The following is a 21547-nucleotide window of genomic DNA, read 5'->3' as shown; positions in this document are numbered from 1 at the left end:
AATTTTGATAAAATCGTAAATTTATTTTTTAGGGATATTTATATGCAACTTGCAACTTTGCATAATCCATGACGATACTAAATACAGCAGATATGCCAAATTCAATCTATGAGAATTTTTTGAATAACGCTATTTTCTTGTAATTTATTTCGCGTTAGGAATATCTCTAAAAGTTAGGTGTTATTCTAAAAGAAGTTGCTTAGAATCGAATTTTAAATTCATTTGTACCAAATGAGTTTTTCAACGAAAAATTTCCAATTTTTATTTTATCCCATACAGTTCTTTTAAGCACTAATACATTGTATAATAAGAATTGGCCAACCACAATGAGCCTTGAGTTCTTTAGTACATACAATGTTGAACCACTTTCAACTTTAAATTTTCAGTTCCCATTAAGTATAATTGTATGCGAACTAAAAAATAAACAAAATCATTTATTTAGCAGAAATGAACAAAATAATAATATTTCATTATCAATAATTAACGATCGAATTTAAAGATTTCAGTATTTTAAAAAAAATCGAAATAAGAATTTTAAGTTGAAATTTTGTAAGGAATGTATTCTGAGCAACTTTTCTTAAAAATCGAAGATGTCCAACACCAAGGAAAAAAAACTCGTGGACAATCTATCATTTTCAAATTTTTTCTTCTAAAACTAAGGAAGATAAAAGCTTATTCATTTAAAGTACAAAGCACTGTATTATTTTTTTGTCTAATCTGCAGATATTTTAATTTTATTTTAATTTTCATCGTTACGCGACAAACGCCTGTAACTTTTTTTTGCGATTTTTAAAATATCAAATTTGGAAAGTCGTCATTCGTTGGCGTTTTTGGGCCACTAATTACGCCAAAAGTGTCCTAAAATAAACAATTACTACTCAATGGCAGTATAGATAATACATATTAAAAGATTTCAACCCAACCATAGTAAAAACACAGTCAAAAATAATTAAATACTGCATCCAAACAACGCTTTCAATGGTATTTAAATGGAGCGACACGATTTGTTGATCCTCCAGAGTGGGAGGTTGCATACTTTACAGGCGGTAGTGCCCGAACTCCATTCCGAAGCCACGCTTGATGCTAGAAACATTTTTAAACACCTTGTACTTTAAGTTGCTTATTACGTGCATATGTCTGGTATGTTAACTTTCATTAAAATTCAGAAGATTTAATTCATAGAACCAAAATAAAAATTGAAATCTCCTGACCAAACCTGTCGGTTACTCTCACAGAGATAAGAAACGCACCTACCTGCATTCATTCCCGCCTGTTTTCAAACAATGATTCTGTAAATTTCAATGCAGGAAATAAATAGGTTTATCTACATTATTTATCGCTATCTTTGTTAAAACTAATCCACATTTATATGTGTTTTTTATCTTATTAACATTGTAATAAAAATTTGTTTTCAAATTAAAAGAATTGGAGTAATTAAATCTGTTGGTTGTCATCGAATGTCATTAAACAGAGGATTGTAAACCAAGGATGCAATAAGATTTGCAAATTTTCTGACCGCAAAATATGGTGCAATAATTCAACTGCATCGTAAATCAAATTCGGTTCTCTCTAGAACGGATTGTAGGAAGGAGGCTTAACTGTGTAAAGTTGGAAAGTAAAGCTTTGTCCAATGAACCTCGAGCAATTCTATACTTCTCCAACAAATTACTCGTTGCATGGTAAAAAAAACGTGTAAATTCTATGTGGATATGGTTGTTTGATGTATCCGAACGAGCGGAGAGAGAGGTTTTGGCGCGTTTTCATAACTAAATTCGCAACGGATGAAGTTTTTTAATTAAAGTTGGGTCGAGTTCGAGAGAAACTGTTTATCGGACGTTTGGAAACGGAGATAAATGTCCGTCATTTCGGAGAGTGATGAAGTATTAGCGCGAAATTAACAGGAAAGCGGAATTTTTTCGCGTTATCGAAAAATGACGGTAATTCTAAAGGTCTGTGATTTTGGAGCGACGAGCAAATTGGACAGTGACGGGGTTAATGACTTTCCGGGCGAGAACGTGTGTTTTATACCCGGGTTTAACACTCTCGTTAAATTTTTACAGGGGAGGTTTTTCCCCGTCTCGACTTGTGTAGACAATTCCCGCTAAAATTCACAACTGTCATAAATATTCGTTTGAGCAAATCGTCTTTTGGTTTCTCCGGATCCAGTTGTCACCTCCAAGCTGTGTAACAACTCCCACTCGGCTCCGTTACAAAGCAACAAGTTTAGTTTTTTTTCATAAAGTATGATTTTAGTTGAAACCCTCATTGTAAACAATAGCAAAGACAGATCAAAGAGACGAATGTGGAACAAGCTAACAGGACGCTCTGAAATCACAACCACCGTCCGTAAACACAAAGAGACAGCTCGCGGCTGCTATCAATTAAAACCTTACGTTGACAATGATACTGCTCTAAATATACACACAAATCCCGGCATGCATAATGCACGACGATAAACGGTAAATGGTGTAAATTGTTTTGATTGGTGGAAATTGCCGTGGTGGACACGTGGAGACGGATCGCTGCATATGGGGCATTCCATAAAAAAGCGACACGCTGCCAATGTACTTCTATATAATTTAGTGGAGCTTCAAAAATCCACGGAAAATCATCCATATTTTTGATATTCTTTAAGATCCTTCGGGATTATTGGGAATTGCCTGCGATTCTCTTGGATTATCTGCACTCCTTTGACGTTAGCCACGATTCTATGAAATGGTCTAAATTTATGTGAGGTTTCCCCGAATTTTACGACCTTCCCTAAGATTCTCTAGGGTCCAAATCATTGGGCTTCTAAGAGTTTTCTGATTAACTCCAGAACTTCCTTATTTTTACCGCTAAAGCAATGTAATTTGGAGACTATGCTACTTTCATGCTTCTAGACACGACAAAATTGTGAGGTGTCTTCTAAAAAAAAGTCAAAATATCCAAAAATTTTAGAAATTTGTATTTAAAGCCCCGCCCTTCTTCATAACAAAATGGAGAATGCAATTTAAATAGAAGTAACACTCAAAAAAAACGATTTCATTGGCTCGCGTTGTCTTCATTTCAATAGTTTTTACCACAAAAAACGCACGAAAACAACCCACCCGATTGTAACTCTCCTTTCTTTGGCTAGATAACTTTATTGGATACATTTCGAAGCAATTAACTTGTGGAGAAAAAAAATCAATTCATTGGTTGTTAACAAAAAACGTAGAAAATGAGATTTGCGATTGGCTGCGTAACTTTCTCATTGGATTCTGTCTTATTGAGTGGGAAATTGGAAAATTGGTAAATACCGTTGAGATTTTCTAAAACTTTCTGGGAATTAAGACATTTTCTAGATTCTCTAAATTTCTGAATGCTATTTAGTGATTTTGCCTAGGTCGGTATCTTCAAAATCATTTTAGATTGCCTGCACTCTTCTACGATTTTCTGGGCTTTTTCTGGATTTTCTAAAATTCTCTAAGATTCGATGACATTCTTCCGGTTCTCTAAAATTCTTTGAAGTTTTCTAAGCTTGTCTAAGCTTCTCTTATTCGCAGGCTTCCTTTTGATTCTTGAGAATTCTCTGAAAGATTCAATGTTCTCTGGGCTGCTCTAGGATTCTATCGAATTTTATTCGAATATCTGGGCTTCTCTGAGTTTCTCTCAAATCCTCTTAGACTATGGAGTTTCTGTAACATTCTATAAAATCATCGAGATTTCTCTGGAATTCTATGAGTTGTTCTTTAAGTTTATTTAGAATCCTGTGAAATTTTCCAAAACTTTAGGTTTTTCTAATCTTCTTTAGGGCTTTGTACAGTTTTCTCTGGAGTCCTCTAAGATTCTCTGGATTCTGGATTTTTAAATATTTCCTCCTATTTAGTGAGATTTTTTGGAATTATGTATTGTGTCGAACTTTATGCAATTATATGGACGTCCCTAAGATTATGTGATTTTCTAAAATTCTATGGGCATTCATTCTCTGAAAGTTCATGTTTTCTAAAATTTTCTTGTATCCTGTGGGATTATCTGAATTTTGTCGGCTTCATTAGGCTTTTCTGCACGTTTTTAGAGTTGTTTATTAAAGAACCTTTGAGCTTCTTTGCATTTCTCTGGACTTTTATGTGAATCTTTGATCAAATTTTCCTGAATTCTTTAGGATTTTCCAGGATGATGTTGTATTCTCCCTAATTCTCTAATGTCGCCTTGATTCTGTAAGATTTTCTGGACTACTTTGGTATTATCTCTGGAATTTTATTGGATATTGACAGTATCTGAGTTTCTATAAGATTTTCCGACATTTTAAAAACTATTCTTGGATTATCTGGTGCCCTCTAATTTCGCTAATAAGATTGTCTGAATTTCTCTGAAATACTTTATGTTTCCATGAATTTCTCTGTGATTCTTTGAGATTTTCTTAGATTCCCCAACGCTCTCTGGGTTTCCCTGAGCTTCTCCCGACTTCTCCAGGCTTCTCCGCACTTATTCCCTAAGATTTTCCAGAACTCGAACATTCTGATACCAAAATCTTTAAAATTCTCTAGGATTTTCAAAAATTTGCTGAGATTTATTGTACTCCTAGTTTTTTGTGATTTTTCCAGATCCTCTAAAACCCTCTCGAATTCTATAAAATTTTTATTATCTCAAAGATTCACTTGTCTGTAGTGATTTTCACAAATTGTATCTGATTTTCTGAGTTTATCTAAGATTCTTCGACATTTTTATTCGCTGGGAGGTCTGTTATATTCTTTGGTCTGAGATTTTCTTAAATTCTATCAAATTTTCCGACATTCTAGGATTTTTCTTTGGGATTTTCGAAAATCCAAGAATTTCTCCACTTCTTTCTTAGGGTCCCAAGGACGTTCTAATAAAATTAGTATTCCATGAACCCCTTCAGCTTCTCCAAATTCTTCGAACAGGCAGTTAAAAAAGTTAAAAAATGAGCTTTAGAATGCCCCATATCTCCACACTTGAAACATACATCCGCCACATTTCGACCCGCCCCCATCACCAACCTCTGTTTCAGATGGCCTTCCTGCAGAACCGCTCTATATCTCTGGTGGACATGTACATCGACAACTCTGAACCGTCAGAAAACGTCGGCCAGATCCACTTCTCCCTCGAGTACGATTTCCAGAACACAACGCTCATTTTGAGGATAATACAGGTCAGTAACTCCCACCTTTTCACCGGCATACGTTTCCCCCCCTAACGCCGCCGCCCATGAAATTAATTATTTCGACAGGAGTGATTATACTTTTAGATAGACGGTGAAGCAACCACATGAATATTTCAGCGTCGCGACGGTGCCGTTACTAGGGGAATAGGGAAGCGACTCCGGGTTCCGGGCCGATAATTTTGTTCCGGGTTACATCAAAAGAAGTGGTAAAGAGTATATTTATCGCCGGTTAATTAAATTCCGGTCAAATAACTGTGTCATGTAGTTTTTATGACAGTGGCGCGAAATTTGAAGTTTTTACCGGAACGAGGCGAAAATAATTGAATCATTACGGGAGGCGCGCAGCTTTCAAAATTCCTTTTAAAACTTGGAAATTACATTTCAACTATTTAACTCATTTGAGTCATATGCCCGGACTAATTTCATTTTAAAAGTTTTTATGTCGAAAAGATGGAAATTCCTTCGGATGGTTGTGAAATTAGTTTACAACTATTAAACCGGAACGACGATGCTAGGATGCTAGTTTCCGATTGGATTCGAACTTATTAATTATTGAGGGCGGCGAACAGCTTAACGAACTTGAACTAGAGAGCTTAATATGAGCGCGATGTATTGTGGTCGCCGCGACTGACTGAATTTACAGGTTATTACTCGGAGGGATTATAGAGACTGATTCTGAACGGGAAAGTGGAAATTTAGATTGATACTGAGAAGATAGGGGAGACCGGGGTATAATGATCCCCCTAAAATCTTTAACACCATAGCTATAAAACTTTTATATTGATAAATCCACCACTTATGCAGGAGCTTTGGCAACTAATGTACTACAAGTCCGCCTAAAAATGCATACGAAATTTTTAATTTTCATTAAAATACTAATTAAGTGCAGGACTCCAGAAAGATCATTTTATTCATGGACTACACCATTTCCAAGTGAATTTCAGAAAGAATCAACTTGATTTCAGAAAATATTATTTGTAGTTCAGATTAGTCAAGTTAATATCAGAAAATATCAATTGTAATTCAGATTAGTGGGGAGAGGGGGGCATAGTGGGGAACTTAACAATCAATTAGTCACGCATCCTAAAATAATAGGAATTAACAAAATTTTTTTACTAAATATCATAGACTAATGTATTGCGAATGATTTTTGTTGTACTTTTTTTTATTACAATAAAAAACTTGCGACATGTTAGCATTATTTTGAAAAATGGAATTTGCCCCGCTTTGCTCCGCATATAGGGGTAAAGTGGGGTACCCTATGGGGCAATCATATTTTTGGATAACTGTGTACTTACTTAGAAAAAGTAACATTTTAAAATTACTTAGTTATCAACGCTTATTGCACATAAATGAGTAGGTTCATCATTTTTAGCCACTACATTTGTATGACTAAATTTTAAAAAAATTTGCTCCTTAACTTCGCGAATTTTTTAACGAAAACACTAAATTTCACATTTTGTTTTATAAAACATATACAGTATGTCCCCGGATTGAGTTCACAAGAGGAAAAAAAACGTTATTTTTCATTTTACAAAAAAATGACAAAGGAGTAATATTTTTTGCTTAATTTAAAATAAATAAATCTTCAATTAAAACTTTAATATTATCAATCTGTGTTCTTAAAATCAAAAAAAAAACAAAAAATAACGAAAAACTTTTTTATTTTTAATTTTGCAAAAAATGTCAATGGAATGAAATTTGTTCCTTAACTCAACCAATTTTCACTATTTGATTGACCCATTACCTGTTTTAGCACATAGTTCAATTCTAAGTCGTAATTGTTTAAGACTGTTTCGAATTTTCTCAATTATTGTTAAGGTTGCATTGCATTTTTTTTTTGAATTTTTTAATGCTTACACATTATTGGGTAAATTTTTCTTTAATATTTAACGCATTATTTGATATTGTGAATCCACAGCCTGCTATTATTTAAATACGATTACAAAATTTAATAAATAAAAATAATGAAAAAATTAATTTTAAGAGTAGAAACTAATAATTTTGAAATTTTAATTGCAGATTTATCTGTTTTGAAATAAGCAAAAAATGTTATTCCTTTGTCGTTTTTTTGTAAAATGGAAAATAAACTTTTTTTTCCTCTTGTGAACTCAATCCGGGGACATACTGTAGGTTTTCACACTTTGTTTTATAAAACACAGATGGTCAACTGTCAACTGACAACCAATCAAAACATGCTATTCGACTTTTTTCAGGGCGTTTGATTTGAGCAGCAGCAGTGTTGCCCCGCTATGCCCCGGTACCCCACTATGCCCCCCTCTCCCATAAATTATATTTTAGAAAAGATCATTTGTATTTCAGATTTGATCAAATAAATTCCAGAACGTCATGCAAACTTGAAATTTTTCAAGTTCGGTAGTGCGTCTGTACCTTTAACAATAAATTTACAAGACAATTGTGCCGTCTGCGGAGTTTCAATGACTTTTTTTCAAACATCTGTCAAATGAACAAATTTCAAATTGATTTACTCACAATCAGTATAAAATTTTAAATAATCTTAAAAAGTACAGATTTTTCTATAGTGAGATTTCATTGCAATATTTCGTCGTGGACCGGCATCGTTATGAGGTTTTGAAATTTATCATATCAAATCGGAATTACAAGTGATCTTTTCTGAAATACAATTTACCAAACTGAATTACAATTGACATTTTCTAATATTAATGTGACTAATCTGAACTACAATTGACGCTTTCTGAAATTAAACTGAATAATTTGAATTACAATTGACGCTTTCTGAAATACACTTGGAAATGGTGTAGAGGTAAAATGATCCCTTGGTTGGGGTAAAATGATTCCTTTCCATCGTAAGGATGTGTTATGTTCAAAAGTTTTATAAGTTAAGCAAAAGTTAGTAGAAACAGTGAATATTTTTAAGCATTGAAATAAAAACAAAATAAACTTAAATAACAAGAAGTGACAACAAAATAGAGACTCTTATTGAATATATAAATAAACATTAAAAAAGTTACATTTTTTTTTTGTAAAAACGAAAAGTGTTTCTGATTTAAAAGAATTTTTAATTCCACCAAAAAGAAATTGCAAGTGAATATATTTTTTTCTTCGTCTACCCTTGCAGATTGATCATGAGCTCATTTTTAGCACACACTGCATCTAATCCAATCCTCTTCTTTTGAAGAGTGAATATATTTTTTACAACAAAAATACATTCTAAATAGCTACATGTGTACCAAGGCCAAAAAGTGGTTCTTTTTTGGCCGAGCCTTTTTTTAATGGCCGAGGCGCTAGCCGAGGCCAGAAAGAAGGCGAGGGCAAAATGGCACTTTTTGGCCGTGTTACACACAAGATTTTTTAGGCGACATCATTAAATTTACAAGTTAATTAATTTTTATTTATGATTTATTGATTTAATCAATTATAACAACTAAATAATTGTAAATATTTATAAATCCTTCAGAAAAGTTCATATTTTCCTTATTTACATTTGCAGTTTCAGCACGTGTAGCTTCACAATTTGTATGAATTAGGTTTAATGTGTTTTTTAATGTTGTTGCAGAAGCACTGCTAGACATGTTCATTTTCAATAATTCAACACGTCTTTGTTGCACTTTACAGCAGTTTGTCGATTTTATTTTACCCAAATAATTATAAAATTGAGGGTAATATCGGTATCTTGACGTAATACGCAAATCTATGGATAGATGGCGCCACCATAGATCGGCCGAAAATGTTTGCGGCCAGAAAAGACTCATTTTAAGGCCTAAAAATTTCATTTTCAGTTTAAGTCGCCTAAAAAAGATTCTTTTTTTTGCTTTAGTTTTTTATTACTGTCTTTTGTCAAATATCATACAATTATTCATATTAGAGGTAAAATGATACCCAGCTTGTTTTGCCCAGTACCTAAGTGATCGTTTTAATGTTAATCCTTTAAAACACCACAGGTGTCATTTTAAAATTTTAATTTGAAAGGTAAAATACACTTGATTAAAAAATGCCTTAGCTTATATCGAACCAAAGAAAAACACACGCTGTAATTTTTTTTGAATTTCCACCGACCTGCATGCAGGTGCTTGTCTGCAATATCCGCAGGTTCAGCAACATATTTAATCATTTCATTGATAGATAGAACTAAGGGCAGTTTGGGAATCAAACAGAATCATTTTACCACGAAGGATCATTTTACCCCGGTCTCCCCTATAGCCCAACGTTTGAGGACCTGAAAGTGCACGTGTAGCCAGAAGTGGAATTGTCCCTAAAATCCCAAAATGGCGCCCTCCATAAATGTTTAATAATCCAACCCTTGTACCTATATATAGAAACATCATCCGCCACCGGTTGCATCCCTTTTTGCACCATCCCCATCCCAGTGCAACCCGAAGGCCATCCTCTAATCGATGAGTCACGCTCCAACGCTCCTCTGTTCGGCCCATCGCGTCGACCTTGTCCTTTTAACTGGGCCGTCCAGCGATCGTGAAGACTTTTTCTTCGTGTTGCAGGGCAAGGACTTACCGGCTAAAGATCTATCAGGAACCAGTGATCCTTACGTCCGTGTTACCCTCCTCCCGGACAAGAAGCACCGATTGGAGACGAAGATCAAACGGCGAACGCTAAATCCTAGATGGAACGAAACGTTCTACTTCGAAGGTTTCCCCATTCAGAAGTTGCAGTCGAGGGTGTTGCATCTGCACGTTTTCGATTATGACAGGTTCTCGAGGGATGATTCCATTGGGGAGGTGTTCTTGCCGCTTTGTCAGGTAACTCCCCTTTACAAACGCGTTAACAAAACAAAGTCAACGAAAGCTTCATTAATTCTTTCGCTCATTGTTATCATAATAACGATTTATGATTGGACCTTCCGTTTTATTTTCTTTGTGACCTCATTAATTCAACTTTGCGTCTTCACAGCGAGTTTCTTGTTTTCTTAACACACGCTTTCTTGTAATAAAAATTAATAGAGTTCCAAAATTAATATCCGGGGAATCCCGCAGCTGCTATAGACTCCATCCATGTTCCAACGACTTCAATAACCATCACCTGTCGGTGGAAAAGACGCCGATAATGACGTTATTTCCCCATGTAAATGGTTCTTTGTTTTTCGTACCATTAAGGCGATAGCAGCGCCACCTGATTGCAATTTCCGTTCAGAGATCGATTAACGTTTTCATTTGTTTTAGGTGGATCTGAGTGAGAAACCCGCGTTCTGGAAGGCGCTCAAACCACCCGCTAAAGACAAATGCGGTGAACTTTTAACCTCTTTGTGTTATCACCCCAGCAACAGCATTTTAACATTGACATTGCTCAAAGCGAGGAATCTCAAAGCCAAAGACATCAACGGCAAATCTGGTTAGTATTCGGTAGTTTCCGGTGAGCGTCTATTAACCCATTATTAACTATACAGGGTCCGGCAACACTTGTGTCCACCCTCAAAATCGTCTTTAATTTTAAAGATAAAATTTTGAAAATTTGCATACGCTCACAGTTGACAAAGCTCTAGAAGCTGACGCAAAAATATGTTTTTACCACTAATAGTTTTGACGTCGCGACGCCTTAAAAATATAATTTTTAGTTAATTGTGAAGGTTTGTGATATCAACCCCTAATTTAATTTTTTTTCAATATAAATGTGTTAAAAATATCTCAGTTGTTATTTTAGATTCAATGCAAATGGTCTTCAAAATTTGAGAAAAAAATGCTGTTTTATCAAGTTAGTTTCCAATTTCAGTACATCAAAATTGGGAACTACGTTTACACCCATCTGTCAGCATCTTGTGTCAAATGACATCTATCCTTTGGCTTACTTTAGATTGTAACAAAAGTCTTACTTGGTAAAATTGTCGTCTTGTCGATGTTAATTAATGATTTCTGGTGTCCATAAAGTGCAACATGCCCGTGTTAATCAAAATTAGCCTTTATAAGAGTGAATGAAGTGACTTGTGAAATTTTGGTGTAAACGTAGTTTGTCGGTGCGCTGTTATAATTTTGAAAACTAACTTGATAAAACAACGTTTTCTTCGCAAATTTTAAACACAATTTGCATTAGATTTAAAACAAAAGCTCAGATATTTGTATCACAGTTATGTTGAAAAAAAATTGAATTCGCGAATATTTCGGCAAAACTCAAAAATCGCTGAAAATTATACTTTTTAGGAGTCGCGACGCCAACCAAACCGTGATAAAAAACAAATTTTTGCATCAGTTTCTAGAGCTTTATCAACTATGAGCGTATGCAAATTTTCAAAATTGTAACTTTAGAAATAAAGACGATTTTGGGGGTGGACACAAGTGTTGCCGGACCCTGTATATAGGACAGTCAGTTTACAATTTTTTTAAGTACTTTAGAATTGTTTTTTCTGTATGTTTTAATTTTTACCATAATCTACTGTTTTTTAACTTTTCTTTTTTTTTTCAATCAAATGGTTGTTTCAGTTTTTAGCAAAAAGATACGAGTCTATCAAAGACATATCGACAAATTAATTTGCAAGGCTGACTCGATTACAAACAATATTGATCACACGATTCATATTTTCTGCTTTTTATATAGTAATAATAGGTCGTAAATTATCTTACAAAAAATAGAAGACATTTTTTTCAAAATTTCAAAATTTTTATGTAGGATCACTTTTAGGTATCTAAACTAAACCTCATATGTAAAATTTATAAAAGAAAATATTATTTCGGGTAGCGGGCGTTAATGGGTTAATGAGTGTCATTAATGCACGATTTTTCGTACAGATCCCTACGTCAAGGTCTGGCTACAATTCGGCGATAAACGCATCGAGAAACGCAAAACGGCCATTTTCAAGTGTACACTCAACCCCGTTTTCAACGACACGTTCTCATTTAACGTGCCATGGGAGAAAATCAGGGAGTGTTCGCTGGATGTCATGGTTATGGACTTTGACAACATCGGAAGGAACGAGCTGATCGGCAGGATTCTGCTGGCAGGTGAGCAAACAGTCATAAGTAGAATGGAGGCGGTGAGTTTGATAAATTTTTTGTCAGGCAAGAACGGCTCCGGCGCCTCCGAAACGAAGCACTGGCAAGACATGATAACGAAGCCTCGACAGACCATCGTTCAATGGCACAGACTTAAACCCGAGTAAAGGGGAAGTCGCAGCACATTTTCATCACATTTTTTCGCTTCAAACAAATTCGGTCATAGCAAGAACCTCCAAAAATTTCCCCACCACGTGACAATAAATCATAGAAGAAAATGGAGTCGGCCGCCATCTTGGTTCTCCCTCTCGTCAAATCCAGAGTTTCGCAATTACTTCAGAAGCACAAAGTCATTTAGAACTGCGCGAAATTAAAATAAAACGACAAGTATTTTTTGTGATACCTTAAAATGTAGCGTTAATACTGTTGTACATGTGAATATTATTAGTTGTTAGGATTCTGGAGCGAGCGTCACATCGATTTCGCACACATCCCCTTGTTTTCGCAACCCGCCGCCAGATGGTGTAGGTCACGTGATCTGTGATCGATGTGATGTTGGCGCGCGGCAAATTCAAATTATTTCTAAAAGAAGATAAGTATATGTTTACAAGTATAACGACAGACACGCTTTATAATAAATGTGTATAGAATATTTTTAGAGGTTAACCATCAAAGACAAATGAGGATCAAATTTTGCGCTGGACGTCGCCGTCTTTCTGTGTGTTTTTGCTTAAAACAAAATAGCGATAGTTTCGATATACTTGTATTTTCATATCGATTGTTGCTGTTAATGTAGAAACAAAAAAACAACCGATGTGTGGCAATTTTAACGGAAAACCCTCAATGTTTATCTGTTGTAACATATTTAACAAGGGACTGGTCATCGAAGGGGAACTTTTCCCCTCAAGGCGGGTGATTCGTGTAGATTTTAAAAAAATCAACAAACATTAAAAAAAAGATAAACTGTAGTGCCTGAATGAAACGTATCGTAATTGCGAGTACCTTTAACAGAGTAAAATATTTGTTTATTTTTGTGTGCTGAACCCTTATCTCTTGTTGTAAGTTATGATGGGTTTTCTCGATCACTGTAGGATAATTTGATGTGATTTTTTGCAAAAATGTTTTATGCGGGAGGATTCACCTCGTCAGCGCCAAATTACGTGACACTTGCAGATTTATCAATTAAGTTTGATTTATATTTTATATGACAATGTTGCTATTGTAAGTTTAATAACTGTATGTTTAATGTAAAACTTCAGTGAATGTTGTTAAACAACATGTTTTAATGTATGTAAATATATGTTAGAATTTAGCCGATTCAAGTACATTGTAGAAAGTATTTACTAGAACTTAATAAACGTATTTAATTTGATGAATTTTTTTCACATATGCTACAAAAAAAAGAATTCAAACGTTTAATTTTCTATAACTTAAAAAGCTCTACAAAAAGTATCTCTCTTATCGTTTGAGCTAAACTCAAGAGTTAAAATATTTTTTCCTGTTAGGCCCCCTCAGCACACATAATTTTTGTAGCAAATCTATGGCAAAGACAAGAAACGAATTCACATTTAACAGCTGTACAGTTAAGTTGATTAAATTTTCGCCGTACGTACGCCAGCGACCCCGACGACGTGAAAACCTATCAAATTCTGGTGATAATTTTTTCATTTTGGTGACATTTCCGTCACTTTAAAAGTTAAGCTAATGATAGGTTAGGTATGTCAGGTAAATTCATCAAAAATTACGACCCCTGGAATGCAAGGAAAGTGATTTTACCAAATTTACATAAAGAAATCAGATCATTCTCTTCGCGGAAACGGCTTCTAATCAGAAATATAAAATTAAAAAAAAACTGTATCAAAAAATCGCACTCCTCACATACTCATATCTACTTCGCGGAAACAGACCTCGGAAGCTATTGAACAGGCTTCGTATAAGATGAAGTCGGCGATGAAAATTTTAAACAAAACAAAAAACAGAAGTAAATTTCAACTTTAAAACATTTTTTAAAAATGAACAAAAAAGGAAAATATTTTCAAAGATTTATTGTAATTAAAAATATTACATTTCATTTTAAAACATCTTAAACATACACGACAAAACAGACTTCCAAAACGTTCGACAAGACTAGGCAGCGCTAGGATCAAGCATCCGCTGGGTGACAAGTGATGATATCCTATGCAAGGCAAGTGATGATATTCGATGAACGGTTAATATAGCTGTCAAAGTGACGTTTGAGGTTATGTGAGATTCAAATTTTCCACACAAAAATGGGCAAAAGAAAAGCCCCCGCTGATGAAGACAATCCGAATCACGACTTCTGCGAATTTCTTCTAGGTATTTCTTCTTCTTCTCCTGAAACAAATCATAACATCCATTTTAGAGCTGGCAGACTATGAGAAAAATGTGTCTAGAAACATCCATAAATACAACGCGTACAGGAAAGCCGCCAGTGTATTATCTGCACATCCGACCCGAATAACTTCCGGTAAAGAATCCAAAAGACTAAACGGAATAGGAGAGAAAATTGCGACGAAAATCGATGAGTTTCTGGAAACGGGAAAACTACAAAAACTCGAAAATGTAACAGGAAAAAACGAAGTGGAAACTGTCTAAAATGTGAGTTTTAGATTCACGGGGACTCGAAGAACGCGGCTATTGCTTTATTGACCAGAGTGTCTGGAATTGGACCTTCCAAAGCCCAAAGTCTAGTGAATGAAGGCATCACAACTTTAGAGGAGCTGGAGAACCACAAAGACAAGTTGAACCACCACCAAATCATCGGCTTAAAGTGACACGCTGTTTTAACATTGCCGGGGTTAACAATCTCACTTTTCAGGTATTTTGAGGATTTTGAGAAGAAAATCCCAAGACAAGAAATCCAGCAGATTGAAGCAATCATCAAAAGAGAACTCGAAATCCTAGACCCAAAGATACGGATAACAATCTGTGGAAGCTACCGCCGTGGAAAGGAAGAGAGTGGCGACATCGACGCCCTCATCACTCACCCAAGCCACAGCAGCACGTCAAAGGATAAGAAGATCCTAAAACGGGTCGTTTCAACACTCCAGGAGTGCAATCTCATCACTGAGACGCTGTCTCTAGGCGACACGAAATTCATGGGGGCGTGCAAACTCGACACCATCACTCGAAGATTGGATATTAGGTTGACACCGGAGGATCAGTATTACTGCGCTGTTTTGTACTTCACGGGATCTGATATGTTTAATAAGGAGATGAGGGCGCACGCTCTAGAAATGGGGTTCACGTTAAACGAGTACACCCTAAGACCTGTGGGGAGTACGGGAGTTCCGGGAGAACCGGTGGAACTCACTTCAGAGAAGGACATCTTTGATTGTATTGGTTACCCTTTCAAAAAACCCGAAGATCGCAGTAAATAAATAAAATAATTTACCCTCAGTCTTCTTATTTTCATTCATTTTCATCATCTTAAATTTGTCTGCAGACTTCTTCGGACATAACAGGGGCCTCTCGTTGCTGTGGCTCAATAAGTGTCTCGTCAGCTTGTTCTTATCAAAGTACGACTTTGCGCACAAATGGCACAAGAACTTCTTCACTCTTTCTGGGAGTTTCACATCTCCAATTCCATGAATCTTTTTTTTGTGGATATTCATCACTCGCTCGTCCTTGTATTCTTTCTTGCAGACCTCGCAAACAAAGGCTTTAAAGTTGGAATGTCTCAAAATGTGCTTTTGTAAGACACATTTATCAATAAATCTCTTATCACACAAATGACACGCAAACGGTCTTTCATTGTTATGTCGGCGCATGTGGGCATCAAAATTCGACTTAATCGGAAACCTCTTGGAACAGACTTCGCAGACGTGGGGCCATAAACTCGAGTCTGTATGCACTACCAACTTGTGGGAGCGCAAGTCTTTATGAGTGTTAAAAGACTTAGAGCAGCCCTCACATTTGTACTCCTTCTTGTTTAAATGAATCTTCTCATGAATACTTAAATCGTTTCTCGTGATGTAGCCTTTACCACAGAATGAACAAACGTGGGTACGGTTTCCATCATGGTACTTCAAATGTTGCATGAGATTGGAAGAGCGTCTGAATCTGTTGGTACAAATGTGGCAAAAGAACGGCTTGTAATTCTCCACGTTATGTTCTTTCAAGAAATGGGAAATGATCTGAGTACTAGTGGCAAAGCCCTCATTACACTGTTCACACGTGAACAAGAGCGGTTTTTTAGAGATCTTTTGAGGGACGACTATCTCTGATGCCACCACTTCTTGGGCTCTGACAGTATCAGAACTGATACATTTTTCACGAAACTCGTAGACTAAGTCAAGATCTACATTACAAGGCACACAGAGCAAAAATTCGTCCTTCCAATCCTGAAAACAAACGGGTAAAACAGAGTCAAGAAAAAGTAGGGTTATACAATTTCGGGGACGCAGGATCGGAGCTTACTGAGCAGCGACACGTTCTTTCCATCAGTCAAAGTGAGCTGCTTTAAGTCTTCAGTTGTTTTGAGGCACACGCTGCAGGTTTTTGCCCAGTTTCCCATGTTTTGATTCAGACATAACCTCAATTTAAAATTTCATTCTTGGGGGCTTTTCGAAAACACTACAAGACAATTTGGTGTTTTTTACACTCTCAATAGTACTTGAGAGATTGAGGCGCACTTTCAGTCAAATAAAACCATCATGAAGGTGAGAAAACAACATCAGAGGACAGTTGATCTAACATAACCCTACTATCACAACATCAGTCTTTATAAATACTGTTCGTTTCACGCCACTAAAAAAAAGTTTGTTGTTATTTGACGATATTTTAAGAGTTTTTAGAACCACACTTTTAAGTGACAAAAACAACCACCTCAAAATAACTCTGGTGGAAAGTGGAACCAATAGAATTTGATCTGTGGTGTGTTGTCATAGCAACACCAATGAAACGGATGCTTTCGTAACAGTTCAGGCGCGACTTTTCAAACATTCGTCTTAAAATTCGTATCGTCCTCTTCCAAATTGTGCACGTTCTTCAGATGCTGCTTCCAGTAGTACTTGTCCGAGAACTTCTTCTCGCACTGCGAGCACGTGTACGGTTTGACTCCTGTGTGGGTACGTAAATGCCGCTCTAACTTCTGTTTATCAAAAAACGTGTTTGGACAAACGTGACAAGCGAATTTCTTTGTTTTCTGTGGTATTTTGGCATTACCAATTCCGTGTTTCTTGGTCAAGTGAATGTCGAGAAGTCGCTTCTCACGGTACGTTTTATCACAGTGATCACATTTAAAGGGTTTTACCATAGAATGATAGCCTATGTGTTTCTGTAATTCGCTTCTGCTTACAAAAGACTTGCTGCAAATGTGGCAAATGAACTGTTTGTCCCCGTTATGTCTTCGCATGTGTTGCTCAAATCCTGATTTTAACGGAAAGCGACGACTGCAGAGGTCACAGCCGTATTTCCATAAACTTGAGTCGGTGTGGACTACCAGAATATGCGAGCGGAGATTCTTATTAGTATTAAAAGCTTTATCACAAAACTCGCACTTATAGTTCCTTCTATTGAAATGGATATACTCGTGGACAGTCAGATCACTTTTAGTGATGTAAGACTTCCCACAAAAGCTACAAATATGAGTGCGACTTCCATTGTGATACTTCTTATGCTGGATCAAATTCGCCGACGAAGAAAGCCGCATGGGACACTCATCACAAGTGTATGGCTTCACTACCTTCCTATCCATTAAGTGATCGCTGATACAGTGCTCCACAATTTGTTTTGCATGTCTCAGCTCCAATTGACACACTTCACAAGAAAATTTCCGGACCTTCTTGTTCTCCGATTTGCATTTCTTTTGATGTGCTTTCAACACTTTCTGTGTGGAGTAGGATTTATCACAGGAATCACAATCAAATTTTGTCAGTGAGGGCTCCCTCTCTTGATGTGTAACAATGTGGTCGCTCAAAGTGTCTTTGCTTGTAAAAGTCGTATCGCAGTGAAAACATGTAAAAACCTCAATGGGGGGCTTGGGACAAAGGGCCACTTGTCGCTCCAAGTTGAGACTAATACATAAAAGTCTGAAGTCGTACGCTTGGTCCAACAGAGATTTACAAGCGGTGCAGATAACATGGTCTTCAGACCAATCCTAAAATTAAAAAAATACTAAATGGGGCTGTTAAAAGACTGAGTCTTACCACTTCAGGGACGACGTTTTGGAGCTTCATGAGAGAGCAATTCTTGTTAAAATCTGTCGAGTAGAGTTTCTCGAGGCTCTCATTTAAAGTCAAGCACACGCAGCACTTTAAATCAACCATATTTAAGAAAAAGGACTTTTGCGAAGCTCCAAGTTTGAGGTTATAGGGCTAAAAATAAACATAACCTCACTTTAGCCTCATATTTCACAACAAATCTTCGTTATTTTACCGGAAGCAGCAGATCCTCCACAAATTGAGAAAGGCACACGACGAGTAATTATCATCACACTGAACTGAAAATATGTGTACTTTTTCGAATTTATAATTTGACACTCAAGGGTACCAACCTTACGACATAAAAAGTACTATAGTGTGTTTCTAAGAAAACTGTTGGCCCCGGGCCCCCTATCAAGGGCTGCGCTGTCTTAAACAACAGCATTGCTCTTCTAGAACCGTTCAAAGTGAATTTTTGGCTAAAACTTAATTAGAATCGCCTCATTTTTTTGATTTAAATTTGACATTTCGGACTCTCCAGTGCTGCCACCACGCGATCGCGGCAACACCCACAACTACAAAAATAATGTTTTTCTAGCAGGTTTTTCAATTTTTGAGCCACCACGGTCTGATTTGTGGCTCATTGAAACCCGCAAAGTATCGGAGGAGTCCTCACAATGGATAACCAACAGCTTTAGGGCCAAGCAAATTTTGAGGTTAACTCGAAGATGCAGGGGTCCTTGAGCCTCCTCGATCTCCCCGAGGAGGTTATTTGTGCACTTTTGCATTACCTGGATGCTACTAGTTTGTATTTATTGGGAAGGTAAAGAATGGGGGCTAGTTTGGGGAGATTCAGAGGAAGTGTTCCAGGACTTGCACTCGTTTGGATGAGATAATAAAGGATGACATTACTCTCTGGAGGCGTATTGATGCTCGCCGCGCCCCTAATAACACAGAGAAGATCACGTATTGTTTAGACCGGTGCTATGATGATGGGAATACGTGGACTCATTCTTTACTCCTTCGGGGGGATAGTCAGGATGAATTACTCATTTTTTCTGCATTTTTTCCGAGACTGAATACTTTTTCGAAGCTGACAGTTTTAGCTTGCGAGAACCAGGCAATCGATGGAGCAAAAGTAAGCCTTTGAGGAACTTACAAAAAAAAAACAACAATATTTCTGTGTTTTAGTACAACGTTATGGCGTTTCCTCCACAACTGCACGAGCTGAGTCTAAAGAAAACTGCCGTCACCAACTCCTTGGAGTTTTTCAAAGGCTCAGGGGACCATTTCAAAAATCTGAGAGTCTTAATTTTAGATGAATGTGACTGGTTGACTAGTATTGCATTTATGCCGGTTTCTAAATACAAGAGTCTGGAGATCTTATCTATTTATAAATGCAGAAATCTGGAGAACTCCATCGCGTATTTGAGCTTATCAGGGCAAGGATTCAAGTCGCTGAAAATCCTGGACGCGAGACTATCACGTAATTAATTTGTTTCAAGTTTACTTGCGTCGACGCAACTTTGCGCCTTTTTCTAGCTCTCGGCAACACCCTCGTCCGAGCCATATACAAAGTCCAGTCGCTTCTTGCGATTTACCTTCAAAACGAAGATATTAGTTACAAACTAGACTACTTTCGTCGCAAGATTGAGATCCTCAAAGGCAGCCCCACTAGAGACTTCTTCATTAAAGACGAAGAGTTCGATCTGGAGGACTCCGCGAATGAAGAAAACGGCTTCACTCATGGAGACCACGGGACTCTGGATGACCACGGTCTGGTGGACTACCTCTCTGTCCAAAGCGACGGGAAAGACCTGAAGATGCCTTTGAGCGTCCTCTACTTGGATGCATACAACCAATGCAGTTGTGGTTTTGAAAGAAAACGCGATTTTACCAACAGTGATCCTCGTGACAGTGATGATGATGATGACGACGGTGATGACCACTCTCCTCTTCGCCTTTTATCCCGGAAAGTTGCCAAATTATCAAGCGGCATCCGTCGCAACATTCGAAACTGTAATCGAGGGATGCCCCACCCCCGCACGCCCTCAAGCGCTCTAATGTCACTGTTCGAATCCAATCTCGACGCGTCTTACAACGGTCATGTGGTCTGTATGAATCTGGATCGTGGTAATAATAGGCGGGGAAACGAAGCCCCGCCCCCACCGGAGGATGGAAACGAGAACAACCGATCTGTGGTCAAGTACGTAACAATCCCGGCCAAACAAACAAGTAATGAATCATTTCAGACTGTATTTCTATCACCAAGGGGGAGCCCCCTCGTCAGAAGACGACACTTCTGAAGAACCTCCCACGAAAAGAATGCGAACTGAAGACCCCGCGGCTGGCCCCAGTGGTCTCAACGCCAACCAAGCGAGTTCCGACTCGGAGGAAGACACGCCTCCTGTGCACAGACCGCCCACACCTCATCCGGATGTTGCTGTGAACAACCCACTCAACGAAAGAAGCGCCTCTTATCGAATCTACTTCAGAGACTGGCAAAGTGTCCAGATTGAAAACATCAAAGATATTCATAAAGACGTTAAAATACCACTGCGGAGGCTGTCGTTGCGGGGGTACAAAAAAATCACCAATGTTGCCCTGGGGTATATTAACGACTTGGATTTGGAGTTACTCGATGTCACTTACACGAGCGTGACTTTCGAGGGGGTCCAAAAATATCTGAAGAGTCACCCTCTGTGTCGGGTGGTGCATGAGAGATTTTGTACTTGCTTACCGAACTTACACTTCTGATGTATATACTTTTATGCGTGTAATTTTATAATAAATTTATTACGGTACAGTCTTGAATCATTTGAAATCGAAACCGAGCCTTGTTAGATCAGCGCGTGCCTCTTTGATCTCCTACAAACACAAGTTAGAAAACACCCTGTATAATCATCCCCACGCACCTCTTGTAATTCAGCTGCTGCTTTTTCGCAGTTATTAAAAGTAAACACTCTGTACAAAACCACCGTGGCTGCATACAACTAAAAACACACGTAAATCAGTGAAATAACCTCACTTTTTCTTACCCCGAATAAAACGATGAAAATCAAAGGTGACCACAGAATCAGGTTTGGGTACTGCTTACTAAAACTCATTTCAAGCTTGTTTGTGACTAGGGATAACCACAAGGCCCCCAAAGTCGCGAATAGTGCAACCCACTCGAAAAGTTTCGTCATTTTAAATTTTAAGGTTAGTTGTCAACTGTCAGTGTGACATTTCCAATGAAAATTACTACGGCCAGCTGATCGCATGTCAATGTTTTGATTGATTTAGATTAGAATTTAAAATTGACATGAAATTTTATCAAA

At 37.2% G+C, this 21547-nt stretch overlaps 6 protein-coding genes across 12 annotated transcripts in view; 3 read left to right on the top strand and 3 right to left on the bottom strand.

Annotated features, from left to right (window-relative positions):
• The window catches only part of Syt7 (Synaptotagmin 7), a 180903-nt gene extending 167468 nt beyond the window's left edge, over positions 1 to 13435 (top strand). For all 6 annotated transcript variants that reach the window (XM_088031961.1, XM_088031959.1, XM_088031958.1 and 3 more), the window contains 5 exons: positions 4994 to 5134; positions 9625 to 9882; positions 10303 to 10471; positions 11860 to 12072; positions 12130 to 13435. In XM_088031961.1, the coding sequence (XP_087888087.1) occupies positions 4994 to 5134; positions 9625 to 9882; positions 10303 to 10471; positions 11860 to 12072; positions 12130 to 12230 (882 nt within the window). In that variant the 3' untranslated portion in view covers positions 12231 to 13435. The remainder of the gene's footprint in view (positions 1 to 4993; positions 5135 to 9624; positions 9883 to 10302; positions 10472 to 11859; positions 12073 to 12129) is intronic.
• Positions 13436 to 14313: 878 nt separating this feature from the next.
• On the top strand, positions 14314 to 15483 carry LOC148177550 (DNA polymerase beta-like). Its single transcript, XM_088031995.1, has 4 exons — positions 14314 to 14400; positions 14447 to 14646; positions 14694 to 14854; positions 14903 to 15483. Exons 1-4 carry the CDS (start codon positions 14334 to 14336, stop codon positions 15462 to 15464), a joined length of 990 nt encoding a protein of 329 aa, XP_087888121.1. The 5' UTR covers positions 14314 to 14333; the 3' UTR covers positions 15465 to 15483.
• LOC148177549 (uncharacterized) lies at positions 14327 to 16981 on the bottom strand. The gene is made up of 3 exons (XM_088031987.1): positions 16475 to 16981; positions 15479 to 16427; positions 14327 to 14418 (listed from the first exon to the last, which is right to left on the bottom strand). The coding sequence occupies exons 1-3, from the start codon at positions 16598 to 16600 to the stop codon at positions 14375 to 14377; spliced, it is 1119 nt and encodes a 372-aa protein (XP_087888113.1). The 5' UTR covers positions 16601 to 16981; the 3' UTR covers positions 14327 to 14374.
• A 39-nt stretch (positions 16982 to 17020) lies between these two features.
• On the bottom strand, positions 17021 to 18667 carry LOC148177548 (uncharacterized). Of its 2 annotated transcripts, XM_088031973.1 has the most exons (4): positions 18581 to 18667; positions 18463 to 18526; positions 18234 to 18401; positions 17021 to 18184 (listed from the first exon to the last, which is right to left on the bottom strand). In XM_088031973.1, exons 3-4 carry the CDS (start codon positions 18351 to 18353, stop codon positions 17021 to 17023), a joined length of 1284 nt encoding a protein of 427 aa, XP_087888099.1. In that variant the 5' UTR covers positions 18354 to 18401; positions 18463 to 18526; positions 18581 to 18667. The 2 variants fall into 2 exon arrangements, with proteins under 2 accessions (XP_087888099.1, XP_087888100.1); XM_088031974.1 differs by having other exon boundaries at positions 18237 to 18401; positions 18463 to 18592.
• Positions 18668 to 18854: 187 nt separating this feature from the next.
• Positions 18855 to 21033, top strand: LOC148177547 (uncharacterized). The gene is made up of 5 exons (XM_088031929.1): positions 18855 to 19050; positions 19098 to 19365; positions 19419 to 19713; positions 19770 to 20433; positions 20480 to 21033. Exons 1-5 carry the CDS (start codon positions 18956 to 18958, stop codon positions 20982 to 20984), a joined length of 1827 nt encoding a protein of 608 aa, XP_087888055.1. The 5' UTR covers positions 18855 to 18955; the 3' UTR covers positions 20985 to 21033.
• On the bottom strand, positions 21005 to 21464 carry Dpm3 (Dolichyl-phosphate mannosyltransferase subunit 3). The gene is made up of 3 exons (XM_088032047.1): positions 21266 to 21464; positions 21143 to 21220; positions 21005 to 21095 (listed from the first exon to the last, which is right to left on the bottom strand). Exons 1-3 carry the CDS (start codon positions 21413 to 21415, stop codon positions 21042 to 21044), a joined length of 282 nt encoding a protein of 93 aa, XP_087888173.1. The 5' UTR covers positions 21416 to 21464; the 3' UTR covers positions 21005 to 21041.
• Positions 21465 to 21547: the final 83 nt, after the last annotated feature.

The sequence above is a fragment of the Gnatocerus cornutus genome, chromosome 3 (assembly GCF_029298725.1).
Source record: "Gnatocerus cornutus isolate USDA-ARS CGAHR chromosome 3, icGnaCorn1.1, whole genome shotgun sequence".
Classification (NCBI taxonomy): domain Eukaryota; kingdom Metazoa; phylum Arthropoda; class Insecta; order Coleoptera; family Tenebrionidae; genus Gnatocerus; species Gnatocerus cornutus.
Note: the sequence above shows the minus strand (reverse complement) of the source record. Positions and strands in the feature narration are given on the sequence as shown.